The sequence below is a fragment of the Rhinatrema bivittatum genome, chromosome 13 (assembly GCF_901001135.1).
Source record: "Rhinatrema bivittatum chromosome 13, aRhiBiv1.1, whole genome shotgun sequence".
NCBI classification, from domain to species: Eukaryota; Metazoa; Chordata; class Amphibia; order Gymnophiona; family Rhinatrematidae; genus Rhinatrema; species Rhinatrema bivittatum.
The window spans coordinates 53,979,212-54,004,418 of NC_042627.1; the positions used below are offsets into that span (position 1 = coordinate 53,979,212).

At 44.8% G+C, this 25,207-nt stretch overlaps 1 protein-coding gene across 1 annotated transcript in view; it reads right to left on the reverse strand.

The window, feature by feature from the left end:
* The window catches only part of LEO1 (LEO1 homolog, Paf1/RNA polymerase II complex component), a 75,048-nt gene that overhangs the window by 38,342 nt on the left and 11,499 nt on the right, over positions 1-25,207 (reverse strand). The window contains 4 exon segments of the mRNA XM_029574862.1: positions 11,481-11,565; positions 11,741-11,886; positions 23,730-23,824; positions 24,905-25,012. Of these exon segments, the coding sequence (XP_029430722.1) occupies positions 11,481-11,565; positions 11,741-11,886; positions 23,730-23,824; positions 24,905-25,012 (434 nt within the window).

Here is a 25,207-nt window from a genome sequence, read left to right on the forward strand (position 1 = left end):
GAACACTATAGGGAAGTGTTCGATAGACATAAATGTACTAAACCCGGAATGATTCAACGATGCACCCATAGGTGGCCCAGTTTGTGTGTAAATTGGCCTCCGGTAGGAACTTTCAATTTCCAAACGGCCACAAGGGTCCAGAATATAGTTATACAAGAAGGGAATCCGGGTTGCCCTGAGGATAGACCGTACATAACTGCTTGGATTGCAGTTATTGAAAATCCTCCGTCGTGGGCAAAGAAGCTAGTAGAGGGAGCCGCCCTCGTAATGGTAACTCAAGTACGCAAAATGGGGAACCGGAAGTCCCCAGTGTCTGTCTGTCTGTAAGGTACCTGTAAAAAAAAAAAAAAAAAAAAAAAAAAAAAAAAAAAAAATTTCTACTGTGGTAGATCGGTTAGACAAATTTCTTTTTGTGATCAAATGCATTATTTCTTTTGATCTACTCTGGTGATGCAGACTATTTTTACTTAAGGAAAACTTATTAAAAGTGATTGTGAATTATTTATCTGTATATGTGTGCTGAACAGCGGCAGTTAGCTGCTGCTGGGAGCTTGAGAGTTAATTAATTTGGCTGGGCAGCGGGACAGTTTAACCCCTATAACATTTCTCTGGTACGTTTGGGTTTTCAAATTATTAATTAAGGATTGTAATGTATGTAACTGCTATCTGTGAATTGCAAGCACATGTACCAGGGATTTTTAATTGTTTTAAACCCTAATAAGAAGAGAGTTTTGGTTTACAGATGCTGCACAAGACTACTATACAACAAATTAATGTACAGTGTTAAGTTAAAATACTGATTTGATTACTGGAGAATGCATTTACTGGTGTTGAAGTTTAGAACTTGATGGCAGTTAAGGGTTAACGGCAGAGATAATTACAGGAGAGAGGAGGGGATCGAGCCAGAGAGAGAAGAAAAAAAAAAAAAAAAAAAAGGGACATTGGGCTAGCCTGGGTGAATGAAAAATTGTTTCGTTTGTTTTAACAGAACATTATTGAAAGTTAGTTGATGGTGTGCGTATGTGAATAAAGATAGAATTGTGGCTGTTTCACAGAAGTTGAAGTTTTTGTAGCTCAGAGTTTCTGCTGATTAAATTTATTCTCCAAGGTCCTTGCTAAAACTGTCTGTAATCTGACAAGGATTGCTACTTGCAAAGAAATACCAGAACCAAGGGTCCCTTACAAATCATTTAGTGCCTTATGATGCAGGCTATTTTTAAGACATTTTATAGCAGCAAATTCATTGCGCCTTCACTCGATACATCCACAGGTTAGTCAATTATTCTCTAATACCATGTTAATTATTGTTCTTACTTGTCTCCTATATATTATCTGTTATTTAAAAGTTACATTGGAACGCATGATAAAGTATGAACTCTCTTTTGCTGACGCAGTTTATTTTGAAGCTGTCTCTGGGAAATTTAGAGAAATGATTAAGAATGGGTTCTTTGTTAAAGTTTTTCTTGTTGCTTCTTTGGCTAGCAGTAGTTAAATATGCAGAGTTACTCCCTGTTTTAAGGAACTGGCAAGATAAGACAGCCAAGCATGTGCAGCGCTGACTGTGGGAATTACAGAATGCCGTTTGTAAAAAAAAAAAAAAAAAAAAAAAAAAAAATCGGAGAAAACAAAGACTTAATATTAAAAATTTTGATTCAGTGGCAGGCGCAAGATAAGGATTATTGGAAGTTGTGGGCAAGAGAAGGGGCCACTATGCAAGATTAGGAACAAGAGCAAATATGAGTCGGCCCAAATGATAAAGTAGTGGCCCACACACACACACACACACATATATATATATATATATATATTGCAATTATGTTCTTTGACCACTGGTGGGGGCTGGGCTCTGGCTATTACCATATGTTCTTAGTGTTTGCAATGTAATTGATACAAGGCTTCCAAGGGTTTGATCATCACTCCTGCACACCTAAAGCGCCCCCCCCTGGATCCTTGCCTGCAGATCCAGGTTGACTTTATTGAATTAACCCAATGCCAAACTTACAAGTATGAAGGAAGCAATGTTTTGCAGCTTCTGGCCCTGCCACTTGGGCTGAAGATGGTTCTTATGGATATAGAACTCCAATCTATATGTTAAATCGTATTATCCGACTACAAGCAGTGTTGGAACTTCTCACTAATGACTCATCGTATTTTGAGATGTATGGGAACAGGGATCAGGAAGAGAAGAAAAGGGCCCGTCCCTGCAACCAGGAACTTAATAATAGACCTGACATCCGAAAGAACCTGCAGAAGGCCGAAGGCTTTGAGGGCATGAGCCTCAGCCAGTTAAAAGCTATAGCAGACCAAGTATGTGGAAATAGAGAAGTGAAAGAGAAAAGAGAGAAGCAAGTAGAGACATGAAGGAGAAAGTGACTGTTAGCCGCCGCTCTCGAGGACACGCGGACGGGAAGGAGCCAAGACAATGGCAGACCGCGAAGAGGAGGGGGAACAAGACCCCCTTTGGGAAAGAATCAGTGTGCGTACTACAAAAATGAAGGCCATTGGAAGAGAGACTGTGAAGAATGGCAAAAGAAATACGGGAGCCCTGCAGTGAATACTAACGACAAAAATGGACCTGCACCGACACAAAGGGGCCGAGGAGGAAGGAGATCGGACAACCCCCACTGGCAGATGGCGGAGGAGGCGACAAGGAGCATACAGCCTGAAGAGACCGGGAGGGAAGAATCCCCACTGACCCTCTGGTGGAGATCCACGAGGTAACACAACAAAAATCAGGGGCCTGTTGGACTCAGAGGCCAACGATCTGTCATGACTGCACCAATCGGCCCCCCCGACGAAAGAGACTGTTTCTATAGTGGGCGCCTCAGGTCAGGTACTCACTGCCCCTCTGCAGAAAGAATGAACTATACAAGTAGGCAGGACCATGGTATCCCTTATCTGATGGAACCTGCTGTGTAAGCCTCAGACCACATTGAGATTTCAACCAACAGGGGAAGCTAAAGCCTCCTTCGGGGACCATCCAGTGATACTCATCTGTCCCCTCCAAGAAGAATGGAGACTACATCTTCCCATAGTCGAACGAACCATCGAACATCGATATGAAAACAACACCCCCCTCAACAAAAACAAAGACAACTGATGGATAGCGTGCCTAAAGTATGGTCCGAGCAGAACCCGGGAGGAATAGCTATCAACGGTACCCCCATATGGATAGAGATGAAACAGAATGCACAGGTGATTAATCAACCTCAATACCCCATTCCATATATGGCCAGACAAGGAATCCAGATACACCTGCAAAGACTGTATGATTTGGGCATTCTCCGGCGAATCCGATCTGCTTGGAATACTCCTTTGTTGCCCGTAAAGAAACCTGGATCTGATGATTATCGACCAGTACAAGACCTAAGGAAAGTGAATAGTCAAGTAGAAGATCTAGTAGCCCTCGTGCCAAATTCATATTCAATCTTGGCTCAAGTCTCTCCTGCATCAAAGTGGTACAGTGTCATTGATCTCAAAGATGCCTTCTTCTCCGTCCCGGTGGCGGAGGAATGTCAAAAGATTTTTGCTTTCACATGGGAAGATGCAGATACTGGAGTAAAGCAGCAGTACACATGGACTCGGTTGCCTAAAGGGTTTAGGCACTCACCTACGCTGTTCGGTGAGCAACTGGCAAAAGACTTAAAGATGTATCAAGTAAAGTATGGGCCAGTCATACAATACGTGGATGACCTTCTATTGTTTTGAGAGACGTACCTCGAATGTGCGGTATCCACTCTTCAGCTGCTAAAGACGTTGTACTCAAAAGGGTATCGTGCAAGTAAAAAGAAAGCGCAAATCTGTGAATTGGAAGTAAAGTATTTAGGCTTCCAAATACGTGGAGGAACCCGATGTCTGGGGATTTCTCGCACCAGTTCTATAAGAGATCAACCTGTACCCACTTGCAAGAAAGAGCTCCGGGCGTTCCTTGGAGCTGCAGGATACTGTAGGCTGTGGATTGCTAACTATGCAGTTATTGCCCAACCCCTATACGACAAGCTGCGGGGTAAAGAAGCAGAATCTCAACCCTTCCAGTGGGAAGGAAACGAGCTGGCAAGCTTACGTCAACTAAAAGAAGCCTTAATTGAACCACCTGCCTTAGGATTGCCAGATGTGATGAAACCATTCCATCTATTCGTCGACGAGAAAAAAGGCATGGCCATAGGGGTATTGACTCAAACCTTAGGCTCATGGGAACGACCTGTTGCATATCTGTCAAAAGGAATGGACAATGTGTCAAAAGGATGGTCGGGATGCCTCCGAAGCATTGCTGCTGCATGTCTACTGATACCCGAAGCTGTTAAGCTAACATTTGGACAAACTTTACAAGTAACAACTCCTCATACTATCCAAGGACTACTAGAAACTCATGGGCCAAAATGGATGACTAATTCACGTCTTGTAAAGTATCAAGCTCTGTTATGTGAAACACCTGAAATTCAAATACAAGACAGCAAAAACTTGAACCCGGCCACTCTTATGCCGGCACCTGAACCAGTTGCCCATGATTGTGAAGAAGTCATGGCTACAATACATTCCAGTAGACCAGACCTGAGGGATCAACCCTGGCAGGGAGCTTGGACTTTATTCACTGATGGGAGCAGCCAAATCATTCATGAGATATGTTCTGCTGGATATGCTGTTGTATCCGAAGATGAAATCGTTGAGGCTCAACCTCTTCCCCCAGGAACGTCTGCACAAAAAGCTGAACTAATTGCCCTTACTCGAGCTCTGCAGTTGGCAGAAGGACAAACTGTAAATATCTATACAGACTCTAAATATGCCTTCCTTACAATTCAAGTGCATGGAGCATTATAGAGGGAAAAAAATTGAACAATGCATCAGAAGTACGTGAATTACTAGATGCAGTTTGGCTACCTCGCAAGGTGGCTGTAATGCATTACAAAGCACACACCAGGAAATCAAACCCTATTGTCAAGGAAATCAGAGAGCAGATGAAGCAGCAAAAAGGGGCAACTCGGGAACCCTTCCAAGCAGTATTAATTGCATCGAATCATCAGGCTTCAGGCAGTCCTGGAGCTCATCACCAATGACTGCTTTCGCTCTTAAACTCTGGGCAAAACAAAATACCAAAATTATGACTGCAGTGTACCAGAATAGATTGGTTTTAGATTATCCTCTGGCCCAGGAAGGACGGTTTGTGGAACATTTAACCTCTCCAATTGTTGTTTACAGGTAGATGACCAAAACAAGGTTATCCAAGACATCACTGATCGCATGGTCAAGATGGCACACGTCCCTGTCCAGCAATGGAATAGTGCTTGGGACTGGACCAATGGATTCCGTGGTTGGTTTTCCATGATCGGTGGATTTAAGAGCTTGTTTGTTATCCCAGCCAGTTTAATTCTGTTTTGTCTTTTAGGACCCTGAATTATTCCTTTCTTGCTCAAACCGCCTTCGTCGGGTGATGAAGGACATTGCTGAACGCAAAACAGCCACGCAGCTTCTGTCACTGTACATGTATTCCTCTGAGCCTATAGAACCTGTTTAACCATCCTCATGTTTTATCCTGGGCCATCTTCCCATACATGACAAGTTCGGGCTACAAAGGGGGGTGGAGCCAATAGGGCCCATCCGTCTCAAACCCGTGAAGAAACCATCGGACTGTTTGGGAAATTAGGGCCCCCTGAGAACTCAAATTGCTAATTTTTCTTGTTTCTGTTTCTTTCAGCTCCACAGTTGCGTTGTGATGGTGTGATACTTTTCATAAAGAATGATAAGTATCAAAGGGGGGAATGAAGGGGTCTGAACGCTTCAACCTGACAAAGGACTTCATGTACCAGAATTCCCTGCTTCATGACGGGTTTACTTACAGTCTGCAATACAGCTGTAATTAGGACATTGAGAAACTTTCTGTCAGCACATTGCACATTTTCATTTTTTTGGCTTCGCTGTTCTTATTCTCTGATAAGCTTTCACTGCTGTAACCTAGATTAGAACAATGGATGTATTATGTGATGGGCTGTATTACTGCAGACTCGCGAATTCCTTTCCAGAACTGCAAGTCCCAGCAGCCTCTCCTGCAGAACATGGGAGAAGTTTCACGAAAGTTCCAGGGTGTCTAGGGAGGGGGTCAGTAGCCCCTTCAGCCGGAATATGCTTGCTCAGCAATGCTTAGAACGCATGTGTAAAAGATAAGAACTGTAAAGTGCATAAGAGTCTGCTCCTGGAGGGGAGGGGCATGCAGTTGTACTAAGCCTTTGTCTTAGCTGCATCTTGCTGGCAATAAAAGTCTATCTTTACGGATCAGTTGTCTGGACCTCCTTACTGACTAAAAAGAGACGGTTACAGGAGGAACCTTCCCCCCCCCCCCCCCCCCCCCCGGTAGGCAGCGTGAACAGAGCGGAATCCCTGCAGGCTAAACACATCTGAGATCGTGGCATGCTGCTGGGTGGGGGAGGGGCAGCACTAAGATGAGCTGAGCTGCCGGTGCTGAAGGAGCAGAAGCACTGAATGAACTGTGCACGCTCTCAATTCACTCTCTCAAGCTGCAAAAGTAAGTAGGGAAGGCAGGAGCCTTCTGTTAATGTTATCAGGGACTCCTCTAGGTAAAATCACCTTTTTTTGGTTTTTTGTTTTGTTTTTTTTACAAAGGTCCCTGTCAGCAGCTACAAAAAATGGATCCCAATGAAGGGAGAGCAGTACAGAAGAGAAGGAGAGAGGGAGTTGAACAGGGGGAGTGACTGGCACCACCAATTTTCATCCCTGCAGCCGATGATCACCGGGAAAAGGGAGCCTAGGCTATATAAAACAAGGGGCCATATTTCACCTAGGCCCCCGCAAGAGTGAGGAGACAGGGACTGTCTCCTGTGAAGGATCCACAGAGTTCACACTATTTTTTTTTTTTAAAACAATAACTCAGAAATACTTGCTTGATCCAAACACAATAGACACACAGAAGGAAAAAACGCCCAGAAGGGACAAGTAGAAGTTAACAGGGAACCACAGGGTGAGCTGTTCCACCTGCTGGAGACAGACAAATACTGAAGGGCTACAGTCCTCATATAGGATACCATTTCAATTTTGGTCTGTCTCTACCTGCTGGAAAGGAGGCTCAACCCATGGTCTGGACTGATCCGGGTACGTACAGGGAAAGTTTAAGTATTGACAAATACTAATGCCAATTTGGAACAAGTATTATCAAATAGAGACCAAATACATGGACTGCAACAGGTTCAAGCTACAATGATAAAAGAAAGGAAGAACATGGAGAACATGGAAAACATGATGAAAAGTAGAAATTTAAGATTTATAAACTTCCCGCAAGTTCCCCTAAATTCTCCCAGAGAGATGTTCAAAAAATATCTCCTGGAAATATTACAAATTGAGGAAAGTGCTATACCACCTGTTTCAAAAATCTTTTACCTTCCAAGAACAAGAAGATCTGCAGAACAAATAGTGATTTGTGCTCTTGAGCCAGACAAAGTGTGGCTGCTTAGATTGTGTCTTAGACACAGAAATGCTGTATTTCTAGGCTGTAAAGTGAGTCTTCCCAGACATCTCACGTGAAACTCAAAAGAGAAATAAAGCTTTCCTTCTTTTGAGACCCAAGTATTGCAGGTTGGGGGGGCCTTTTTTCTCAAATTACCATGTAAATGTATGGTGAAATATGTGAATAATACTAATCTTTATGCATTAAAAAAACAACAAAAAACAACCCAAGACAACCATCTTAGAGGAAAAACAGAGAGTAAATCCAATACCATTGTCATTACATAGAATTTCAAAGAAATTACACATCTTTTTCTCTGAATAAAGTCCACAAGCCTGAGGGGGGAGAAAACACAACCTAAAGGACTATTTTAACACAAAGAAATCCACAGTAGTTTACAGAGAACTAATTACTTTATGAGGAACTTAAGACACCTAAACTGGTTCCTGCAGACGTCACGGGAGTTTTTCCTATTAAAAATTGTGTCAGTTGGGGTGTGTCAAAGAAGATAGGAAAATTAGTTTACCTGATAATTTTCGTTCCTGTAGTACCATGGATCAGTCCAGACTCCTGGGTTTTGCACCCCCCTCTAGCAGATGGAGACAGAGCAGTTATCAAAACAAACTCCGCCTATAAATAGGCTGGTGCCACCTACAGTCCGGCAGTATTACTCAATGTCAAAGCAGAATGGAAATCTCAAAACCATAACTATATACATTAAAAAAACAAACTGGTCCACTGAACCCTCCCAGGACCTGAACCTTGAGAACCACTTGAGGACAAAATTCAGAACTCTGCCAATCTGAAATAAGATAATATATAAGAACCGAGCGGACTCTCCCTTTCTCTTATGTCTGAGATGGGCGGGATTCTGGACTGATTCGTGGTACTACAGGAACGAAAATTATCAGGTAAGAAACTAATTTTCCTTTCCCTGTACGTACTCGGATCAGTCCAGACTCCTGGGATGTACCAGAGCTTCCTTAATTGGGATGGGATCTGGAGAGGCCCGCTCAAAGCACTCCCTCTCCAAATCCTCCCGCAACTGGAGCCTGAACATCCAGTCTGTAATGTCTTGCAGAAGTATGCAAGGATTTCCACGTAGCCACCCTGCATATTCTCCTGCGGTGATACCATCTGACACTCTGCCCAAGACGTCGCTTGTGAACGAGTAGAGTGGGCACGCAGACCCGTAGGAAGAGATCTACCCCGAAGGAGATAGGCCGAACTAATAGCCTCTTTTAGCCAACGAGCTATAGTAGTTTTGGACGCCTGTTGTCCTCGTTTAGGACCGCTCCACAGCACAAAGAGATGGTCAGACACACAAAACTAATTGGTAATTTCTAGGTAATGCAGCAAAGCTCTGCGAACGTCAAGCTTCCGCAAGTCACCAGCCAAAGGATCCAAATGATCTAACTCTGTGAAGGCCGGCAGATCAACCGATTGGTTGACATGAAGAGAGGAAACCACTTTTGGCAAGAAAGACGGAACCGTCCTTAAAGAAATTCCCGAATCCGAAGTCCACAAAAAGGGTTCCCTACATGAAAGTGCCTGGAGTTCTGACACTCTACTAGCTGATATAATGGCCACCAGAAAAATCTCCTTCAAGGCAAGAACTTTTAGAGTCGCTCTCTTCAAGGGCTCAAAAGGCGCCGAACAAAGAGCAGTGAGGAGTAAATTCAGACTCCATGACGGATAGGGATGCCGAAGTGAAGGACGTGAGTGTTTTGCTCCCTTAAGAAAACGAACTACATCCAGATATGCAGCTAATGCTATGCCCTGGACAGATCCACGCAAACAAGCAAGCGCCGCCACTTGCACTCTGAGGGAACTACATGACAAACCGTTAGACCGGATTGTAGAAAACATAGAATATCTGACACCGAAGACCGGGTAGGCATGACCTCTCGGTCCAGACATCAAGTCTCAAAAACTTTCCATACTCTAACAAACATTAGATTGGTAAAAGTCTTACGCGATCGGAGGAGAGTGGCTACTACAGCCGGAGAACAGCCTTTGCGACTTAACCTCTGCCTTTCAAAAGCCATGCCGCTAGACAGACGCGATCAACTTCTTCCAAACAAACAGGCCCTTGATGCAGCAGGTCCGGGAGAACTGGAAACCGGAGTGGGCCTTCCACGGCAAGATTGAGAAGGTCCGCGAACCAGGGACGTCTCGGCCATTCTGGAGCTACCAGGATGACCTCTGTTGGATGGATCTCTATCCGCCTGAGCACTTTGCCGATCAATGGCCAAGGCGGAAAGATGTACAGAAGAATCTCTGTGGGCTAAGGCAGCACTAGGGCATCTATCCCTTCTGCTCCCATATCTCTCCGCCAAGCATAGAACCGTGGAGCTTTGGCATTATGAAACGTCACCATGAGATCCAGGCTGGGCGTGCCCCATGTGTTGCAAATGAGTTGAAAAACTGCGTCCGTCAATTCCCGTTCCCTGGGATCGAGATGGTGATGACTTATGAAGTCTGCCTGCACGTTGTCCACGCCGGCGATGTGAGATGCTGCTATGCATACCAAGTTTTGTTCTGCCCAGCTAATCAATTGTTGGGCTTCCATCGCCACCGGTTGACTTCTGGTTCCTCCTTGGCGATTGATGGTCGCATCATCTGAGAGGATTCTGACCGACTTGCCCTGGAGGAGAGGATGGAATGCTTGCAATGCCAACCATACCGCCCTGGTTTCCAGTCGATTGAACGACCAGAGAGATTTGACGGAAGACCAAAGTCCTTGTACCAATTTCCCTTGGCATGCCACTCGCCAACCAAAGAAACTGGCATCGGTGGTGACCACTGTCCAGTCGGGCACTTCCAGGGGAACTCCTCGGACTAAATTGTCCATCACCAACCACCAGTTGAGACTGGATCGCACTGCCTCCGTAAGCGGCAAAGGTAGATGAAAAAGCTCAGAGATTGGGTTCCATCGGGAAAGCAAGGCGAACAGTAAAGGCCTCATATGAGCAAAGGCCCAGGGTACAAGTTCTAATGTTGAAGTCATCGACCCAAGAACCTGTAAATAAAGACAAAAAAGTCCCCTAAACTAACTAAACACAAGATAATCAACTTAAGCACACAGCCCAGACTGTAGGTTTGGCACCTCTCCCATCTGTTGGAGACAGAAGAATACTGCCGGACTGTAGGTGGCACCAGCCTATTTATAGGCAGAGATTGTTTTGATAACTGCTCTGCCTCCATCTGCTAGAGGGAAGGGGGGGGGGGGGGCAAAACCCAGGAGTCTGGACTGATCCAGGTACCTACAGGGAATATCTTCTTTGACCCACCCCAACTGACACAATTTCTAATAGAAAAAACTCCCGCGACGTCCGCAGGAACCAGTTTAGGTGTCTTAAGTTCCTCATAAAGTAATTAGTTCTCTGTAAACTACTGTGGATTTCTTTGTGTTAAAATAGTCCTTTAGGTTGTGTTTTCTCCCCCTCAGGCTTGTGGACTTTATTCAGAGAAAAAGATGTGTAATTTCTTTAAAATTCTATGTAATGATAATGGTATTGGATTTACTCTCTGTTTTTCCTCTAAGATGGTTATCTTGGGTTGTTTTGGGGTTTTTTTTAATGCATAAAGATTAAAAAAAAAAAAAAAAAAGGACTATGAGGTCATGCATGAGAATTCAGGATTTTTTACAAACATTTTTAAAAGACAGAGAGACTGTGGGACTCCATGATATCCTTCATTAATTTCTTTATTTCTGTTTTTCACCAGTGCATGTGTGTTAGATCAAAGACTAAGGTGGCCCCCACACAACACAGGTTGTACCTCGCGTGCTCAGTCTAACATGCCAAAAGCTTCTAGAGCTTTTGTATAAATATTCCGCACTAGGTTCTGTCAGATGTTGTCCCTCATTGATGAGGGCTTATCTTGCTTGTCCTCCAAGAACACAGGTCAGCTTGAAAACCTGAACTAGTCATCTTCTAACCCCTCCCAAAGGGTTAAAGCCATGTAACAGTTTAAGATAAAAACCTCAAAGCAGCAAGACAAAGACAAAGCATGTTAAGTTTACCTTTAATTTTAACCTAGTTCTACCTTCTTCATCAAGCATCTCTTCATCTTCAAATTCATCCTCATAATACTGAGGATCAAAAGGCCTGAAATAAAGTAACAAATCACATATCTTTCCAGCTCAAATTAATTGTTGCTTCCATACAGTGACTCAAAGTCCTGTGATACGAGTGCAAATTTAATTACTAAAGGAGATACCTGTAGTCCAATAATTGTACCTTAGAGTCCTGGAATCGTACTAGGACTTGGCTTGGGCATTACCTTGGTTCCACACTCAAGAAGTTAGGTAATTTCACAAAATAGAGGTCATTTCCCAAGTCTGTGTTCACTTTAGGAATTTCCACTTCTATCCTGGTCTCTGGAATGAGTTCTTCTGGCTGTTCCTGATCCATGCCATCCTCGTTATCCTGAACAACAAGCACAGAAATTTCTAAGGTGAATAAATGGTTTATGGGCACTTTAATTGAAAGTCTAAGCATCTCTCACCTGCAAGACAAAAACGGTAATAAAATGATTCACAGTATAATACAGAGGATTTAGATCCATGATGAAGCAGTAGCTCCTCTCAAGTGAGCAGCAGACAAGTTCTGATGGTAGCAAGGAAGACCCTGCTACTTGACAGAAGGAAAACAACTGGTCCAAGCTCAACTGGGAACTTAGAAAATGACTGGTGTCACCCCAGTCTCTTTCCTTCTCTTCTACTTGTCCCTACTTATGGCCACCACCTTGTAGATCACATGTGGTACACAATTTTTGGTCACGGGCACAGTGACTAGAAGAAAAACAAAAAGCAGTAAAATCAGGGTCTCTATTCCTACTACATTCCATGAGCATTATACTGTTTTGTTTTTTAAACAGGGGTTCTGTTAACAAAACCTTCCAAATCCTCTCTCACCACAATACAGAAAGTCCTTGTTCTGGCACAACTGTCCTGAGCAGGAAAGGTTGCTGCTTTACAGTTTTGAAACACACTTACTACATCATGGAAGCAAACTAATTAAAATGATCAAGGTTTCTGGAGCAAATTTGTGCAATAGAGGATAACATGATGGCAAAGGTCTGATTTCCAGACCCAGTTTCTATTCATTAAAGACATTAGAGACTGTGGATGCTGCAAAGGCAATGTCCACAATCCCTGGTAGGAATGGAGAGAGAATCCCAGCCATCACTCAACAATGACAAATACAGGTAGGATTCAGGGTGCATAAGTACCAAAGAATCATTTGTTAATGGAAAACCACTTTTACTCAGTCTTCCAGAAGCAGTGTTTAAAATTTGGCTGGTAGAGCAAATGTATTTATTTAAAAATGGCCCACAGCCTGAAAGGCTTGTTCTCAGCAGGGTACAACATAAAAAAATACCATAAATAATACATAAATACAAAAGTATGATGAATACCGATAGCTAAATTAATCAACAATCAAAAATGTTTAGAACAAAGCTAAACCTCAGCAGTAGGAAAAGGAAAGTTGGTTCTTACCTGCCAATTTTCGTTCCTGTAGTACCAAGGATCAGTCCAGACTGCTGGGTTGTGTCTCCCTTCCAGCAGGTGGAGTCAGAGAAAAATGTTTAAGGCACCCTATGATAACCCAGTGTGCCACCTGCGATCCTCCAGTATATTGAATAACAAAGCAGAAATTATGGAATGGAATTAGGACAATCAATGACTAGATCAAGACTAATAAAACTATATACAGGAAACATAGAAACATAGAAATGACGGCAGAAGACGACCAAACGGCCCATCCAGTCTGCCCAGCAAGCTTCACACATTTTTTTTCTCATACTTATCTGTTTCTCTTAGCTCTTTGGTTCTATTTCCCTTCTACCCCCACCATTGATGTATAGAGCAGTGATGGAGCTGCATCCAAGTGAAATATCAAGCTTGATTAGTTAGGGGTAGTAACCGCCACAATAAGCAAGCTACACCCATGCTTATTTGTTTTACCCAGACTATGTTATTCAGCCCTTATTGGTTGTTTTTCTTCTCCCCTGCCGTTGAAGCAGAGAGCTATGCTGGATATGCGTGAAGTATCAGTTTTTCTTCTCCCCTGCCGTTGAAGCAGAGAGCTGTGCTGGATATGCGTGAAGTATCAGTTTTTCTTCTCCCCTGCCGTTGAAGCAGAGAGCTGTGCTGGATATGCGTGAAGTATCAGTTTTTCTTCTCCCCTGCCGTTGAAGCAGAGAGCTGTGCTGGATATGCGTGAAGTATCAGTTTTTCTTCTCCCCTGCCGTTGAAGCAGAGAGCTGTGCTGGATATGCGTGAAGTATCAGTTTTTCTTCTCCTGCCGTTGAAGCAGAGAGCTATGCTGGTTATGCGTGAAGTATCAGTTTTTCTTCTCCCCTGCCGTTGAAGCAGAGAGCTATGCTGGATATGCATTGAAAGTGAAGTATCAGGCTTATTTGGTTTGGGGTAGTAACCGCCGTAACAAGCCAGCTACTCCCTGCTTTGTGAGTGCATATCCTTTTTTCCACATTTCCTCTTGCTGTTGAAGCTTAGAGCGATGTTGGAGTCACAGTAACCATGTGTATGTTTATTGAATAAGGGTATTATCTCCAGGCAGTAGCCGTCATTCTGGCGAGCCACCCACTCTTCATTGACGGCCTCTTGACTTTATGGATCCACAGTGTTTATCCCATGCCCCTTTGAAGTCCTTCACAGTTCTGGTCTTCACCACTTCCTCCGGAAGGGCATTCCAGGCATCTACCATCCTCTCCGTGAAGAAATACTTCCTGACATTGGTTCTGAATCTTCCTCCCTGGAGCTTCAAATTGTGACCCCTGGTTCTGCTGATTTTTTTCCTACGGAAAAGGTTTGTCATTGTCTTTGGATCATTAAAACCTTTCAAGTATCTGAAAGTCTGTTTTTTGTTTTTTTTTTTAAACAGGGGTTCTGTTAACAAATCCTTCCAAATCCTCTCTCACCACAATACAGAAAGTCCTTGTTCTGGCACAACTGTCCTGAGCAGGAAACATGGAGAAAATGGATACTCTTCAGAGTCTCCTAAACCTTGCAAAGAAAGAAATACAAGAAAATCAGTGAGTGGGCTCTCCAGAAAAAATATCTGGGCGGGCGTCTGGACTGATTCTTGGTACTACAGGAACGAAAATTAGCAGGTAAGAACCAATTTTTCTTTCCCTGTACGTACCAGGATCAGTCCAGACTGCTGGGATGTACCCGAGCTGCCCTAAATGGGGTGGGATCTGGAGAGTCCCGCCCGCAGCACACTGCTGCCAAAGGAGTCCATTCCAGAGCCCTAACATCCAAACAATAATGCTTAGCAAAAGTGTGTAAAGACTTTCAAGTCGCCGCCCTGTAAATCTCTTGCGGCGAAACACATTGGCTCTCAGCTCATGAAGCCGCCTGGGAGCGAAGCAAATGAGCCTTCAGACCATCAGGAACTCGTCTGCCACGACAAATGTATGTCAAAGCGATGGCTTCCTTTAAGTATCATGCAATAGTAGTCTTAGAAGCCTGACAGCCCCTCTTAGGACCGCTCCATAAGATAAAAAGGTGGTCTGAGAGACGAAAGGCATTAGTCACCTCCAAGTATTGTAAGAGCATGCGGCGCACATCAAGCTTCCTTAAGTCCCTTGCCTGAGGAGAAGACCGATCTAAATCTGGAAACGCCCGGAGCTCTATCGACTGATTAACATGAAACGCGGAAACCACCTTTGGTAGAAATGATGGAACTGTCCACAGCAAAATCCCCAAATCCGAGATGCGCAAGAATGGTTCACAGCAGGACAAGGCCTGAATTTCCGATATATACGCCTAGCGGAGCAGATGGTCACAAGAAATACCGTTTTGAGGGTTAAATCCTTCAAAGTGGCCCGCTTAAGAGGTTCAAAAGGAGGTTCACAGAGGCCAGGAAGAACCAAATTCAAACTCCACGACGGACAAAGAGCTCGAATCGGCGGATTCAAATGTTTGGCCCCCTTCAAAAAATGAGCCACATCTGTTTGCGTGGTACAATAGTTTGAAGAACAAACTATTGTACCACGCAAACAGCCTAGCGCTGCTATCTGAACGCGGAGCGAACTGTAAGAGAGTCCCTTCTTTAAACCTTCCTGCAAGAATGCCAAAATGTTAACCACCGTGGCCCGGCACGGAGACATGTCCAAACCGCTACACCAAGTATCAAAGACTTTCCATACTCGAGCATAAGTAAGCGAAGTAGAGGTTTTTCTTGAGCTGAGCAGAGTGGTAATAACCGCCTCCGGGTAACCCTTCTTTTTCAGCTGTCGTCTCTCATAAGCCAAGCCGCTAGACAAAAGCAAGCCGCCTGATCGAAAAATATCGGACCCTGCCGAAGCAGGTTGGGAAGATGACCAAGACGTAAGGGGCCGTCGACCGCTAGGTTGATGAAGTCTGCAAACCATGGCCTCCGTGGCCACTCCGGAGCCACGAGAATCACAGGGCCCCTGTGGGTCTCTATCCGTCGCAAGACTTTTCCCACTAATGGCCACGGAGGAAATACATAGAGGAGTACGTCTTGGGGCCACAGGAGGACCAGGGCATCTACCCCTTCTGCCCCGTGCTCCCTCCGTCGGCTGAAAAAACGAACTGCCTTTGTATTTATGCGGGTAGCCATTAGGTCTAGTCGGGGCGTTCCCCACCAACGAGTGAGAAGTCTCATTGCCTCCCCGAAAAGCTCCCACTCTCCGGGGTCGAGCTATTGGCGACTGAGAAAGTCTGCTTGAACGTTATCCACTCCGGCTATGTGAGATGCCGCTAAACGACGCAGATGACGTTCTGCCCAGACCATTAACTTGTCTGCCTCTGTGGCGACCGGACGACTCCTTGTACTGCCTTGTCTGTTGATGTATGCTACCATCGTTGCGTTGTTGGAGAGAACTCTCACCGACCGATGCTGAATCAGTGGGAGAAAACTGCATAACGCTAGACGAACCACTCTTGTCTCCAAGCAATTGATGGACCACTTGGCCTGCTGCGGTGTTCACTTTCCCTGAGCCAATTGTGACTGGCAGACTGCTCCCCAGCCGAAAAGACTGGCATCCGTCGTCACAATTAGCCACTGTGGATTTTCGAGATCCATTCCCTTCTGCAAGTGCTCTGGGACTAACCACCATTCGAAACTGGATCGGGCAGGCTCCATGAGGGGCAGAGGCAGATCAAACTCCTCGGACTTGGGGTCCCAACAGGAAAACAATGCTCTCTCTGTAAAGGTCGCAGATGCGCAAAAGCCCAGGGGACCATCTCTATCGTAGATGCCATAAAACCAAGAACTTGCAAATAGTCCCAAACCGTGGGTAATGGGAGATCCATAAGGCGGTGCACTTGAGCCATCAATTTGAGCATCCTGTCCTGTGGCAGAAAAACTATGCCCACAGCCGTATCGAAACATGCGCCCAGGAACTGCAAGCCCTGGGACGGGCTCAGATGATTCTTGTCGAAGTTGACTACCCAACAGAGGGCCTGAAGATGATGTAACACCGCTTGGACCACCAGCTTGCAAAGAGTCTCCGACTTTGCCCGGATGAGCCAATCGTCCAGATAGGGATGAACCAGAATCCCGTCTTTTCTGAGGGCTGCGGCTACTACCACCATCACCTTGGTAAACACTTGCAGAGCGGTCGCCAGACTAAATGGGAGTGCCCGAAACTGGTAATGTTCGCCCAAGACCATGAACCTGAGAAATCTCTGGTGGCTCTCCTGGATTGGTATGTGTAGATAAGCTTCGGTCAGGTCCAAAGAGGCCAAAAATTCGTCTTTGTGGACGGCCGCAATGACGGACCTCAATGTCTCCATCCGAAACCGAGGAACCCGAAGCATCCTGTTGACCATCTTTAAGTCTAGTATCTGACGGAGGCACATCTTCATTGAGGAGACTTGGAGGAAAGGAAGGTTTGGGAGTTTCCCGTACGGAGAGGCAGTCTACCCCGAAAGGAATGGGCCCAAGCTCGGGACCGCAAAGGCTGTTGCCATGGAGCAAAGGATGGGTTTCTACCTGACCTGAAAAGTTGCTGACCTCGAAAACATCCTCTAAACGATCCAAAAGTGCGAGATGAATGAGGCTTGTCCTCTGGTAGTTTGTACACCTTATTATCCCCCAAGTCTTTGATGAGATGTTCCAGCTCCTCCCCGAACAATAACGTACCTTTAAATGGGAAGGAGCCCAGACGAGACTTGGACGTGGAGTCCGCCGCCCAGTGGTGGAGCCAAAGAAGCCTTCTAGCCAAAACTGCGGAGGCCATCATGCGAGAGGAGGTACACAGGAGATCATATAAGGCATCAGCCGTATAGGCCACCGCGGATTCTAAACGATTCGCCTGTTCCAATTCCGCCGAGAGGCGAGCAACTGCTGTACCCACCGAAGGGCGGCAGTGTGCAGCCCTAGGTTTTAGGGCTGCACACTGCCGCCCTAAAACCTAGGGCCGAAACCTCAAAGATCCGTTTGAGAAGGACCTCAAGCTTCCTATCCTAGAGATCTTTAAGAGCAGTGCCTCCCGTCACTAGGATGGTGGTGTGCTTGGAGATCGCAGAGACGGAGTCCACCTGAGGGACTTTTAACATCTCCAAGGAATCCTGCGTGAGTGGGTATAACTTTTCTATGGCTCTACTAACTCTAAGGCTGGCCTCTGGCACATCCCATTCCCGAGTAAGTTGCTACCGAAGCTTCGGATGAAATGGAAAAGCCTTAGGTGGGGCCCTGAGTCCTGCCAGAACCGGATCCCCAGGGGAAGGATCCGCCATGGGCTGCGGTGCCGGAATATCGAGCTCCTCTAGAACGTAAGGTATAAGAGGGTCCAACTCTTCTTTTCGAAATAAGCAGAGCAGTTGAGGGTCATCCCCTTCTACAAGAGCCGCATCCTTGACCCCATTGGCCGTCGTTTCCCCCGTGTCCCCAGAGGGAGGGTCCTGAAGGGTAGGATCTAGTGATGCTGCTGGTGGAGGGACCGGGACCGGGGCTAGGCGGGGTATAGGTCCTTCTGTAGGCCTGGGTACCTTAGCCGGTGGTGGTTGTTGACCTTTGACATCCGCCTCTGCTTCTAAATATGCTTTATGCATCAATAAAATAAACTGTGAGGAAAAAGGATGCTGGCGCTTTAAGGCCCCCTCCCCCCCACCCTGAGGGTAAGGCCGGAGGCAGGGCTTCGGATTCATTAAAAATTGCGCGTTTGGGGGTCAGATTAGGAGGGGATAGCGACGGGAGAAGATCCCCTCCCCCAGAGGCTGTGTATCATCGGTCCTGGCCAAATCCAAAATGGCCGCCGTTCCCACGCTAAGCAGGGACGGAACTGGCCGATGCAGGGGAGCCGCATGGTTTCTGTCTCTGCCGTGCGCTTGCGGCAGAGACTGTTTTCTGCCTGAAACAGGCAGCTCTGAAGTCCCTTCGCCCCCGGGAAGGCACCGAACGCAGAGGCTGTCCCTGGAGAGCCGCACTGCCGGCTCTCCACACGCTGAACCAGGGAGCCCCGCGGCATAACAAAGAAGGAGAGAAACCAGACTGTACAGGTTTGAGAAAACTCTGAAAAAATATCCCCTGTGTCTGCAAAGTGAGGAACTGGCCTTGTATATCAATCTTTCACATATATCTGGGGGGGGGGTTTTTGTTTGTTTTTTTTTTTTTTACCAACAAAAAAATGGAGCCACTGCTTCAGGGGAATGCATCTCCCTGGAATGTCACTATAAGAAAGCTCCCTTCAGAGGAATTAAATGTCTCTGGAATGAAAAGGGGGGAGGGACCGGTCCACCGGTAAATCCCCCCTACCTGGGAATTAACAGATTAACAGAGGTCCTCCAGGTAACAAGGCTCACGGACACAGGGGCTAGAAATCTTTTTTTTTTTTTTTACTCACAAAAAGTTGATCTAGTCAATGATCAGCAGGGATTAAGGGATCCCTTGAAATAGAGATAAAGACACTCAGCTGTAAAGAGGATCAGGACCACAGGGTATGTCTTCCTTCACCTGCTGGAGTCAGAGAAATACTGGAGGCTCGCAGGTGGCACACTGGGTTATCATAGGGTGCCTAAACATTTTTCTCTGACTCCACCTGCTGGAAGGGAGACACAACCCAGCAGTCTGGACTGATCCTGGTACGTACAGGGAAAGCTTGTTTAAAGAGGAAAGCTAGCTAAAGCTGCATTTTATCAGAAAATAATCTGAAAATTGTAGTGCATACAATTTGAAACTCCACACTGCAGGTTTGCACCTCTGCCATCTGCTGGAGACAGAGAAATACTGAGGGACTGCAAGTGGCACACTCGGTTATGTAGCAGTGCCTCAAAGTTTTGTTTTCTGCCTCCAGCTGCTGGTAGGGATGCATAAACCCACTCGCCTGAACTGATCCGGGGTACAAACTGCTCTACCGCCTGTTGCAACTTAAGGCCAGGAGATTGATGTGCGTCCTCCTCCAGGCCCAGGTCCTACTCCTGTTCTATGGTGGTCAAGGGCCCCCTCAGCAAAAGAGATCAAACAGGTTAGGAGTTGAAAGCTGAAGCCCTTGTTGCCAAAGGCAAAAGGCTAGAAAGGAACTTGGACCTCCTGCTGGAACATGGGCTGCTGTCTCATAAGAATAAATTCCTCATGGCATTCTTGGTGACGGTAGTGCTGAAATTAGTATATCAAGAGTTGGCATGAGTCCCAGAAGAAGAACTGGAGCCTGTGCTGGATAACCCTCCTGGGAGAAGCAAGTCCCAAATACATTGGATGGTGACTTCCCCTCAAGGATCCTGAAGGCTGTGGGGATGAGTACCCGGGATGGGTCGCCCTAGAGAGGTTCCCCCTAATATGGATGTCTTATTTTTTTGCACAGAAGATTCTCCCCCAGGTGCAGACGTCATGCCATGGGATGGAAGCATCGATACTTCCGTGGCCTGTACTTTTCTTTTTTGGTAGCACCGGTCTGCCTATTTCCACTTGACGTCTGTTTATGGGTACCACTGTCGTGCAAATTTGACTTGTGCTCTTTTTGTGTCGTGTACGTTGTGAGAGTTACCGGTGAAGTATGCGCTGTCTTTGGTACATGGTGTATCACATAGGACAATGCACCATGTTTCTTTACTGACACTTCGGTGCAACATACAGGAAGGTGCATCATGCATCGTGGGGGTTTTCGTACTGTGAGCCGGATGTGATGCACCATGAATCAACTCCTTCGGCACCCCCGTTTTCTGCTTCTTCAGCTTGGTGTTGTGGGATCACACCAGAGCACTTTTCGACGGCGTGGTCAGCACTTGTAAGGTTTCTATAGAGTCGGCCAGCTCTCCTGAGTTTAGGCCTGTGTGGACGGACCAGGGACCACATTTATTTATTTATTTATGGCTTTTTTTATACCGATGTTCGAAGGACATCACATCGGTTTATATGTAACAGATGTACAAGCATAACATAAAATGGAAACTGTGCAGTACATAAAACGGAACATAAGGCAAACTAATAAAGTAGAACTGGGTAAGGAGAAAATAGATAAATGACATAACATAACATTATAAACATGGAATTTACAGTATCAATAAATACAGCTTTGTGGTTGGCAAGGGCAAAGAGCAGGGGAGATGGATTATGTGTAGGCTTGTTTGAAGAGCCAGGTTTTTAATTTTTTTTTTTTTTTAATTTGTGGGTCAGGGTTCCAGCCGGAGGTCAGGTGGCATATCATTCCAGTTTGAGGGTCCTGCTATAGATAGTGCTCTTTCTTTTGTGGTAGTGAGGCAGGGGGGTTTAGTGAGGGGTATATGTAATGAGCCATTATATGCAGATCTAGTGAGTCTAATGGAGGTAAGGAAGTGAAGGGAGTCGTTAAGCCAGTGAACGTCATTGTATATATATAGATCGTGAGATTCTTATAGCGAATTCTGGAGGAGATAGGGAGCCAGTGGAGGTCTCTAAGAACGGGGATGATATGGTCTTTACTGCGAGTGTTGGTGAGTACTCTGGCAGCAGCATTTTGAAGCATTTGGAGTGGTTTGATGGTGGCTGAGGGGAGACCTTGCAGGAGGGAGTTGCAATAATCTAATTTGGAGAATATTATGGCCTAGAGGACTGTGCAGAAGTCAGTAAAGTGGAGGGGTTTAAGTTTTTTTGAGGACATGAAGTTTGTGGTAACATTCTTTCTTGGTAGAACTTATGAACGTTTTTTTAGGTTCAGTTGGGTATCTAGTATAACACCAAGGTCTCGTACGTTTTGGGAGATAGGAATTGAGGGGGGAAGGGTGTTGGTGTCAGTGATAAGGCAGATCTGGCACGGTCTCCTATCTCACCCCAAGATTACGTTGAGATGGAGTAGTGCCCTGAAGCCAGAGTGCCATCTATTCGAAGATGGGAAGTTTTTTCTGCTCCTTGTCTTTGTGCCCTTGGTGACATCCTGCCGCAATCTCGGCAATTGGCCTGGTTGTGGTCTGGACCCAGGCACAAATAATTATGGCCATCCATTATTGACATAATATAGCCACATTTCAAACTCAATTTTCTTTGGGCCATCTTGTAGTACTGAATAGTGCTGTTTTGGGGTTTGCTTGAGCAAATCTTGAAGGAAAATCTGAGGAGAAGAATCGAGAGACAGGATTCCACCATCTGTGCAAAGTGCAGACAAAAATGTTCTGAGGAGGCTTCTGGAATGACCAAATATGTGTTGAAACTGCCGCACATGCCCAGCAGAGCTAAAGCTCTAATGTTTTGAGAGATCGCCACCTAGTGCTGCCAGATGATGTCACCCATTCAGTGTGGCTAATTTAGCCTGCTTATTGACAGAAAAGTGTGTTTCCTAGAAAACCACTTTGAGCTCAGCTACGAGGAATGGATTTACAACTTTTATATTCCAAAATACTCCGACTTCAAAATCACTGTCCCGATGTCTGATATTTTCAAGTTTTAACATTTCGGCCTTCAGAATTTTTAATTATTCAGAAAACTGTTAAGAACATAAGAACATGCCATGCTGGGTCAGACCAAGGGTCCATCAAGCCCGGCATCCTGTTTCCAATAGTGGCCAATCCAGGCCATAAGAACCTGGCAAGTACCCAAAAACTAAATCTATTCCATGTTACCATTGCTGGTAAGAGCAGTGGCTATTTTCTAAGTCTACTTAATTAATAGCAGGTAATGGACTTCTCCTCCAAGAACTTATCCAAACCTTTTTTAAACACAGCTATACTAACTGCACTAACCACATCCTCTGGCAACAAATTCCAGAGTTTAATTGTGCGTTGAGTGCGTGTTCCTTCTCATGCTTTTCAGAAGATGCCATATGCAGATTAAACTACCTTGGATTTCATCCAGTGGCTACACATAACCTTCCTGAAAAGAATGGCTGCACGATGTGCTACCATCATGTTAGGATTGCTAAGTTCCACAGACAGTCTTACCTTCAGTTTGCAAATTCCAGAACGCATATAGAACAAGCAGCAACTCTTATTATTACACAAAAAATGCCTTTCAAAAGAGGGAGTTTGTGAGAGCACATACACAGGAGGAAAAGAAAATAAACCTCATATTCTAAGCTCCACCCTAAAGCCCTACCTACAAAACTAAAAGAGTATATTAATAAATCACAAAGCAGTAATTATATGGTCTGGATTGTAAGCACAGTAATAGTACAGGACTACATTCTATTTCATTTATGGTGTACAGAATTAACTGGTAATATAAGAACCTCTCTGATTTTCCTACTAATTTCTTTTGTCTGTTCCTAATCAGTGTATGTGTATTAGATCAAAAGATAGCTCACCCTTATCTGGATTCTGGAATAGGGAAACACAGACAATTAACGATATTGAGCTCCCTATACAAATTTTCAGGTGGCAATGTTGAGACTACCCAGGGAGATTGCAGGTCTGCAGCTAAAAGGACTGCAAGTTCATTTTCAAAAGGGAAACAGAGTTTCTCTAGGAAAATGCAGGCATGCAGGGAAACACAGGAACTTTTGTACCTTAAAGTATATCTGGAGATTTCATTTTGAAATTCCAAGAGTACTTTTCCTTCCCTGACCTAATTCTATCCACTCTTCTCCATGGGTAAAAGTATGTGTGCTTTTTTTTTTTTTACCTGCACTAAAGGGGAGGGGGTCAATTTGAAACAATTTATCTTTACACAAGTAAATACTTGTTTACCCATGTAAAACCTTTTGAAAATTGCTCTCAATGCTAGAAGAGATGGTTTTTGGGTTGGTTTTTTTTTTGGGGGGGGGGGGGGGGGGAGCCATCAGATCCTTGTGCTTTACTGCAGAGCTACCTATGGGAAATTTGAGGTGACAGAATACAAAGTACTTTCTAAACAATCCTACTTACAAGAGGCTGGCCTGGTGTTGGTGGTTTATCCTCCCCATCACTCCCTGATGAGATATCATCTGCGTCTCCAAACAGATCTGCAGCATCCCTATGGTCTTTGAGGGTAAAACAGGTTAGCATTTACAATTCTTTTGAACTGAACATGCAATAGAGCTTAAGTCCAAGTAATGTGCATGCATCACTGATCAATTACTCATGTAACATTATAATATCTACTTACAAACAGGCAGTGAATTTAAAATGAATCACTGCTAATCTCCCATCACTCTCCCGGTAATTCCTGTACTGACCCTCAAATAAACATTATACTAATAAATATTAAAGAGGAATAGAACAGAGACGGATCCATCAAAAATCTAGCAGGAAAGAGAAAGACCCCACATCAGTTTCAGTTGGATTAAATATGCATTTGTTTAGGGATTGCCTACTTGCATTTTGGCTCTAAAAATTCTGCTTAAGTCAAAGTCCAGCATAGGTGTACATGGGAAATCAATACAGTATTAGTAAAATGTACTGCTTTATCACCTCTTCATATGAGAGCCTGCTTAATGACACAAAATCTCACTGTGATATCAAAGATCCATTTAAAGACACACCTCCCTAGCAGATTCAGGAGGGGCTTGACAGCAAAGAACCAATGATCTTTTGGCATGCATTAAGCCCTGCAGCATCAGGACAATAGCTTTAATAAAAGTTATATAAATCTGTATTTTCAATGTTTCCCTAATACAACTATAGTTTCATCACCTCTAAAATAAAAAAGGGTTTGAAACATTCCCCGAGACAAAGTACACTCATCATGTATTTCCACCACCCTCCATCCACAATAATTTTTTTTGGCGGTGAGGGGAGGGTGATGTTGGGAATTCAGTGAATGCATACACCTCCACCCTACCTCCAAGGGGCCCTCTCTCTCCTGCTCCACTCCACATCTCATCCAGGTGCAGTTCACCTTCCTCTCCACTCCACCCCTCATTGCTTCTTCTCCTTTCCTCCACCTCTCTGCTGTAGCCGTGTCTTTGTCTTTCCAATCCTCAACAGAGCTGAAGTTGCACTGCCTAACCCATTGAAAAAATACACTTGCCCTAGACACCATTTCAAACCCCAAAAATACATTTCCATTCTTCTGATTCTGCAAGTTGGAACATCACCTGGTAGCATAAAATGTTACACACCACCTTTCTGTCGTTCTCCATCACTGTCCATGTCCGAATCGGATGCAACTGGTTTCTTATGTCGCTGGCGCACTATTTCCTCATCACTATCACTGCCTCTAGCGGATGCTAGCAAATTGAACAGAAGAATCAAATTTAAAAAAAAACCTTTTTAAACCAACTATCAAAACTCTAAATACATTTACTCCATTATAACTAAAGAACTTGTACAAGACTGTTACACAAAAACATTTAGAAAGTACAATTTAAAGATCTGCTACAGGTGGTGCACTTAAAGGAGAAAAACAATGACGTTCCAAGGGA